This window comes from Pinus tabuliformis, chromosome 2_1 (assembly GCF_031772625.1).
Source record: "Pinus tabuliformis cultivar Carrire ecotype Pingquan chromosome 2_1, CPIR1, whole genome shotgun sequence".
Classification (NCBI taxonomy): Eukaryota; Viridiplantae; Streptophyta; class Pinopsida; order Pinales; family Pinaceae; genus Pinus; species Pinus tabuliformis.
This window is the reverse complement of record NC_142299.1, coordinates 868,322,702-868,330,409: the sequence shown is the minus strand read 5'-3', so window position 1 is coordinate 868,330,409 and position 7,708 is coordinate 868,322,702. Positions and strand designations below refer to the sequence as shown.

Sequence of the window (7,708 nt, the reverse complement as noted above, 5' to 3'; positions counted from 1 at the left end):
CATATTACTTTGAGATAGCTAATCGTTTTAAAAATTGAAAATATCTTAAAAATAAATAAATGATTTGAAATTTTGCCCATAACCAATAAAAATCATCATAATAGACGCGGCAAATTGTATTGTAAAAGGGTTAATCTTTCTAGAAGAGAATGATTAAACCACTAATACACTTCCCAATTAAGCAAACATGCACCTTTATAAGGAGTTAATGATAAGGGTGCAGTGTCTCCTTTCAGAGATCCAAGCAGTGCCACATTAATACAACATACATGAGAATCCAGTGGACATATTCACACAAGGGTCCTTGATCCGCTACAGTTGGAAAATTTGTTTGATCTTTCTTGAAAAGAAAATGAACTTAAAATTACAAGTACAGAAAATTAAACCACTAATGTGCTTTCCAATCAAAAGAAGCATGCTGCTTGATCAAGAGTGGCAATGTCTCCATTTAGAGATCCAAGCAGTGCCCACATTGATATAACATAAATGACAATCCAATGGACATCTTCACATAAAAGTGTTCTTGACCTGATACAGATTGAGCTTACTTGAAAACAAATGGATAAAGCATGGCTCTTAACCAGTCTGTTAGCAATGGATTAATGAAGGACAACAACATGTGACCTGAACTTGTAACTTCTCTGGATATTTAAGGATTCCCTACTTCAAGTTTTCACCAAAGCCTCCAACTCCCATACTAGTGGGACAATAAATTTGGGAGAAATTTCTCATGAAACCTCTTGAACCTATGATATGAGGAGAACTTCTAAAGAATCAAGAATCAGAAACGCAATTTTCAACTATTGAATTGACTTGTTTGCTTGAGCAAAGGCTCAAACTAGCACTTATCACCACAAAGATGAATTGAAATGATTGCAAGATAATGACATTGAATATATGAAATATTTTACAGATAAATATACAACTCATGCCCAAAGAAGGCCATCAAAATCAATTTCAGAATTTAATACAGGGCTACCATCCAAGTTCTCATTTACTTCATTAACAATTTCTGACGAATTCACATAGGGCTCCAATAAATCAGGGGACCTTTCACATGCAATGCCATAGTCCTTCAAGATCTGAGGGGTTGCTGCTGAGGCTGCTTGTCGTTCCATGACTACAAGAAAGTTATCCTCCAACTCGAAAATCAGGTATTTATCATTGCATGCTACATGTGCACAGAAAAAGAATTAGCAGCGGTTCTTGACATGATATGGCATCATCAAACAATAGAGGATGTTAGATCAAAGGAATGTGCTAAAAGGGTGCTTACAATCCACAATATGAGCTAGATGCCTTATATTTTTAATTTTGATCTCATTAAGCTTCAAGACCTGGTACAACATTAACAAATGAAACTTGTGTTAACGGATTATCTACACTGCTCATGAAAATTACCCATTAGCAAGTACATAAATAACCATGTGCATTCATATAGGAAAGGAGCAGTCACTTGCCTGTTGATTGCTCATGTCTTCATATCCAATATTAACGTCACTGGCCAAAACCTGCTTTGCAAAATAATAGAACTCTTAACAAAAAGGAAACTAAGAATACCTAGATCTAAAGACACATCTTTCAATGCTCACTCATAATCACTTGCACAGCTGAGACACAAACCTGTGATAAGATAACCATCTGTTCCCCTTCAAATTTTGGCAAAGAGTACCGAGCTTTAGCCATGAGTTTTAACTGAATCACAAAAGCCATTAGCACTTGATGCATTAGCCAAATATTTAGTCACCGCATTAGGAATTCTTTTATAGGAAAAAGTACAAAATAACCAAATTTGAAGAATTGGCAATGTAGCGGTGAATCAAATTCAACCAAGCAAAGTTTTTTTTTTATATAATAATCATAAATGTTGAATTTTGAATGAAATTGCATAGAAAAAGACAATAGTTCAAGAGACCAATTCAAATTACTTCATAACTCTTGTATATATTATTGCTTGACATGAATACATATTTAAAACACTCCTTGAGAAGGAACTTGTTACCCTGCATGCTAAGAAACCGGATTCGTTCCCCACCCTCCCCCCTCCCATATCCCAAATCCCACGAATCGGACATGATTCTCTAGGACACGTGTCTGATTCTCGTGTCCAGTGTTTCCTAGAGCGTGTCCCAGCGTGTCCCAACGTGTCCTAGAGCGTGTTCCTGCGTGTCCTAGAGTACACCCATCTATCATTGTTGAAGATTGCAGATACACAGTTTGCCTCTTCATTCATCATGTTGAAGAGGTTGAGGGAGGTCAAGACTGCTCTTGGGGCCATGGTTATTTCAGAGTTTTGGTCTTTTTGGAGAAAGATAGATCAAGCAACCTCAAAAAGAGTCAAGGACATAGTGTTAGATGATGCTTGGTGGGAGAGGGTAGGTCTCACTATTAAGATCATGGACCGTATCATTGCTTTGCTACAATTTGTAGATACATACATACCCATACTAGGAGAGGTTTATGAGGGATGGTATTTCGTGATTGAGTCCATGAAGACCATTATTTTATAGAGTGAGTGCCTTGAGTATGTGTTATGAATTAAAAATTCCTAAACTAAAAAAAAATATCTCTCTCTCTCTCTATATATATATATAATTAAATAATAACATAAATAAAACATAAATGATTAATTAATAAATTATTAAGTAAATTAAGTTAATAACACTTAATTAATATTGAAGTGACATCGATTCCAAAGGACATGTCTTTTTATTTTGGCATGGCCAATCAACTCCTATATAAGGAGAACCGCCATAGCCATGTATTAATCCAATTTCATTCAATTAATAAAATATTATATCTAATTATGTTTCAAAACATCAATGTATTTAAGCACTAAAAGCGTGAGCATGCAAATCGTATGTTTCATTGGTATCAAAGCCACCATTGCGCTGCTTCCGCTTATCGTACTCCGCATTTGTCCACACCTCCGTGCATTCCACCTTTTGTCAACTGTCCCGACTGCGTGCCTTCACCCTCCCCTGTCTTGCTCATGTCACTGTGTTCCATTGTTGCAGCTGTCCCCACCTGCATCTGTTCTTCCGCCTACCATTTGCCTGCCGCCGCTATAAACCGTGCTCTTGCCATCATACCTGACTCCCGTTGTGCCTTCCGCTCCACGCTGCTGTCAAGTTGACACTTACAACTACTCGTCCACGCCGTCACGTCCTCGCTGTGTCGTGCCACACCGCTGTATCAACTCTGCAGTTCTCTGCCCACTCTCGCTGTATCATCTCCGTGCCCTACTGTCGTTGGTGCCCCCGCCTGGCTGCGCCCATCGTGCCTCCCCTCTGTCACGGTCATTGTTCGACCACAATTGCCATTGACTCAAATTGCTGACGGTCTCCCTTGTCCATGGGTAAGACGGTCAACAACGTCGGTCGATCACCCTTGTTTCGCTGTTAATCACATTAATTTAATTATATAAAAAAATATTTAACAAATTTTTTTTTGGGTCTACAAGGAAAAAGAGGAACAAACTAGGGAGCAGTAGTAATAGTGACGATGTAAAAAAAATCCAAGGACTCAATAAGATAAATAAGCACCTTGATAATGTCAAGAAGACGATTAGTAAACAAGACAAAATGGCCTACAATATCACAAAATTAAAAAGCATGATGAGCCAGCTTATGGGAAAGGACAATCCACCCTCAGCCACCCAGAGTCCCAAGACTCTGAAAGATGAATATTCTCCAAATCATGATTTCCTAATACACGAAAAGCCACAAATACCACAACTACACTTTGAAGGAAGTCAGTACTATACAAAGTTCCCCGAAAGAGACCACCTTAAAATTAAAAGAGAAATAGCAAAATATGATGGTAAGGACCATAAAGGCACCATTGTATGGGTAAATAAGATGGACGCCACTTTTGAAGCAAATCCACCAATAGGTGAACAAGAGAAGGTCATGACCGCATCCAACTACCTAGAAGCAGAAGCGTATGATTGGTCCCTGTGGTGGTCTACTAAATGTGCAGCTCGCTTGTTCAATTGGCAAAATTTTAAAAACGCCCTGCTAAAAAGGTTTCATGACGAAGAAGAGGATGTTGTATATGAGAGATTTGTTCACATCAAACAGAAAGGATCAATGGGGGAATACGCCCACGAATGGGAAGTATTAGCAGTAAGGCAAATATGATTCTCAGATGAAGAGCTATTAAAAATGTATTGTTGTGGCCTTAAGGATTACATTCAAGAAGAATTAAAATTATATAAACCCCAAACCATTGAAGAGGGCAGACATGCAGCCATAATTATTGAATGGAAATATAAACTTCATAAAGCACCATATGCTAGTAATGAAAAATCAAACAGCTACTCCAAGGGGAAGTCAAGTAAACTATCTTCAGAGAGCACTGGTAAGTACGTTCCACCACGAATGCGCAATGGAGGAAAACAACAATCTAGTGTTGAAAGAAAAAGGGAGAGCAAATGTTGGACATGCGGAGATAAGTATTCCCCAAGGCACAAATGCACAATGCAAAAATTTTACATCTGCGCAGCCGAACGAGAAAAAGAATCTTCAGAAGATAGCTTCGACGAAGAAAACAATGAAGAAAATGACAACCCTAATCCAAATTCAGAAAAAGATATGCCGTGAATTTATCTAGTAGCCATCACAGGGATATCTTGGCCACAGACACTAAAGCTTAAGGGCTATATCAAGAAACAAAACGCTAACGTTGTAATAGACTCAGGAAGTGTAGGAATTTACAGGGTAAGTTCCATAGAAAGAACAGCAAGGGACACTGCTCACAAATCAGTACACTAATATTCTTGAAGTAGTTAAAACCCACAAAGAGGGAAATAGTCCACGGCTTGAGCCAACACGACCACTTCAGGCAATTTATTAATGTAAAAGAAAGAAAATTTACATAAGCTTCTCTCATGAACGGTCACCTTACAAATGACGCTCCATGCTCTTTAAATAGAGATCATGGACAAATCAGGGGTTAAGCCACAGATCAAATGTCAATAATACCGAGGAGAGAATGAACCATCGAATCACTTCATGTCTAGAACATATCGTGACCATCTGATTGTAAGTTACAAAAGTACATAGTAAAGAAACACAATTTACCTAACTCTACACTAGACCAAGTTATACTTAACTATTTCCTATGTGTCGGAATATCCTAACATCCCCCCTTAAGAACAACTTGGGATAGGATTGAAGGATGTACAAATATGACACAAAAGGAGAAGGAAGGAGGCAGTTGAGCCTATCCCCCCCCTTAGTGATAACTTCTTGAACTCCAACCATAATTGAAGTTTAGTAAACTTCGCCTCTGTGAGAGCCTTTATAAAGATGTCTGCAACTTGACATCAGTCAAACAATATTGCACTTCAAGAACATGGTCATGAATGAGCTTTTTGATGAAGTGCATGTGTAGTTCAATGTGTTTGTTGCGCTGATGTTGGACTAGATCTTTGCATAGTTGAATGGCACTTTGATTATCACACGAAAGTGTAGTCGGATGCTGCTGCTGAAAGCCAAACTCTGACAAGAACTGACGAATCCACAGGGCTTCCTTACAAGCTTCTACAACGCCACGATACTCTGCTTTTGTTGAAGAAAGAGAAATGGCACTTTGTTTCTTGCAAGCCCATGTAATAGGTCCAGAACCAAGAGTGAACACATAACCTGTAGTAGAATTTTGATCATCAGGGTCACCAGCCCAATCGGAATCAGTGAAACCAACCAATAGAGGAGATGCTTCTACACTGTAATGAATCCCAAACTGAATTGTACCTCGAACATAACAAAGTATTCTTTTAGCTGCTTTCCAATGACTTTCATGTGGGTTTTGCATAAACCATGCAATAAGGCCAACAACAAAGGAAGGTCAGGACGGGTATGGGTCAGTTACAAAAGTTTTCCTACAAGCTGATGGTATAAGGTAGCATCAACTTCACGGGAAGTACAAGTGATTGAAAGTTTGACTCTAGACTGAAAGGGAGAAGGGGTTGGTTTACAGTCTTCCATGTGAAAGTGGCGTAGAAGATCACAGGCATATTTGGACTGGGAAAGGGAAATATCTTCCTTGGATTGCAAGACTTGAAGACCAAGAAAATAATGCAAGTGTCCTAAGTCTGTCATTTCAAACTACTTTTTAAGGTTGGACTTCACATGGTTTATAAGGTTAGGATCACTACCAGTAAGGATAAGATCATCAACATAAAGAACAAGAATGATAAGAGACTTACCCACTTTCTTGGTGTAGACAGTATTGTCAGAATGACACCTAGAAAAGCCATTATCCAAAAGAAAGTTATCCATTTTGGTATACCAAGCCCGAGGGGCTTGCTTGAGACCATAAAGGGATTTTTTAAGACGACATACAAGACTAGAGTCTGTTTGTATAAAGCCAGGAGGTTGTTCCATATAGATTTCTTCATGCAATTCCCCATGCAAGAAGGCAGATTTAACATCCATCTGATGGAGTTCCCATTTGAAAGAGGCAGCAAGGGAAAGAACAAGGTGGATAGAGTTCATTTTGGCAACAGGGGAGAAGGTTTCAGTATAGTCAATGCCTTCAACTTGTGAAAAACCCTTAGCAACAAGACGAGCTTTATGTTTATCAACTTTTCCATCTAGTCCAAACTTGGTTCTGTAAACCCATTTGCATCTAACAAGTTTTCGTCCCTTTGGAAGAGGAACAAGATCCCATGTATCATTTTCCAATAATGAATGATATTCTTCATTCATCGTTGCGTCCCAATCTGGATGGCCTGGAGCTTCTGCATGTTAGGATATTCCGACACATAGGAAATAGTTAAGTATAACTTGGACTAGTGTAGAGTTAGGTAAAGTGTGTTTCTTTACTATGTACTTTTGTAACTTACAATCTAACGGTCACGATATGTAGTGATCTAATGGTTCATTCTCTCCTCGATATTACCGACACTTGATACATGGCTTAACACCCGATTGGTCCATGATCTTTATTTAAAGAGCATGGAGGGTCATTTGTAGTGTAACCGTTCATGAAAGAAGCTTATGTAAACATTCATTCTTTTATTAATAAATTGCCTAAAGTGGTCGCATTGGCTCAGGCCGTGGACTGTTTCCCTCTTTGAGGGTTTTAACCACGTCAACAATATTGGTGTATTGATCTGTGATTTGTTTGTGAGCGGTGTCCTTTGGGTGTTCTGTCTGAGGAAATTGCCCTATAAATTCCTACATGGTATCAGAGCTATTTGAGGGCCGCATCTGTTGGTGATCCAAATCTGAAGCCGGTAGAACTGCATCCGATTGCCGTTTCCTAGATCTATTGTTTCTGACTGCTTTCGGGCCGAGAGGACTGCTGTATTGTGTTAGGAGCATCTATTCCAGTGAGGAACCCCTTTCGTTTCACGCGAAAAGGTTTCTGGTAGCCCTAGCTACGTCATTTTTAAGATTTGGAGGTATACAGTGTTTATTTGCAGTTTCTAGTTATTTTCTCTCTGTTTATTTAGCTCATTGTTTTTTTTATTACCGGATCTATACCTTTCATTTCTGCGTATGCTCTTTGCCCTACCACTCTGTGCGATCTGGGCAAATCAGAAATAGAGAGGAAGGATTTTTCTCATGCGTATGCTCTTTTCCGCCGCGCCTTAGTGTGATCTCGGAAAATCAGAAACATTGAGGAAAATATTTAGTTTCTGGCTAAAGCTAACTTCAAGCCGTAAGGTTTGTTTTTTTTTGTATGTCCGTGTTGGGTT

At 38.9% G+C, this 7,708-nt stretch overlaps 1 protein-coding gene across 1 annotated transcript in view; it reads right to left on the bottom strand.

Annotated features, from left to right (window-relative positions):
* Nucleotides 1-783: 783 nt before the first annotated feature.
* DEG2 (DEGP protease 2) overlaps nt 784-7,708 on the bottom strand; it is a 381,058-nt gene continuing 374,133 nt past the window's right edge. The window contains exons 15-18 of the mRNA XM_089401871.1: nt 1,624-1,695; nt 1,461-1,511; nt 1,277-1,337; nt 784-1,171 (exon numbers count right to left, since the gene is read on the bottom strand). Coding sequence (XP_089257997.1) covers nt 927-1,171; nt 1,277-1,337; nt 1,461-1,511; nt 1,624-1,695 — 429 coding nt within the window. The 3' untranslated portion in view covers nt 784-926. The remainder of the gene's footprint in view (nt 1,172-1,276; nt 1,338-1,460; nt 1,512-1,623; nt 1,696-7,708) is intronic.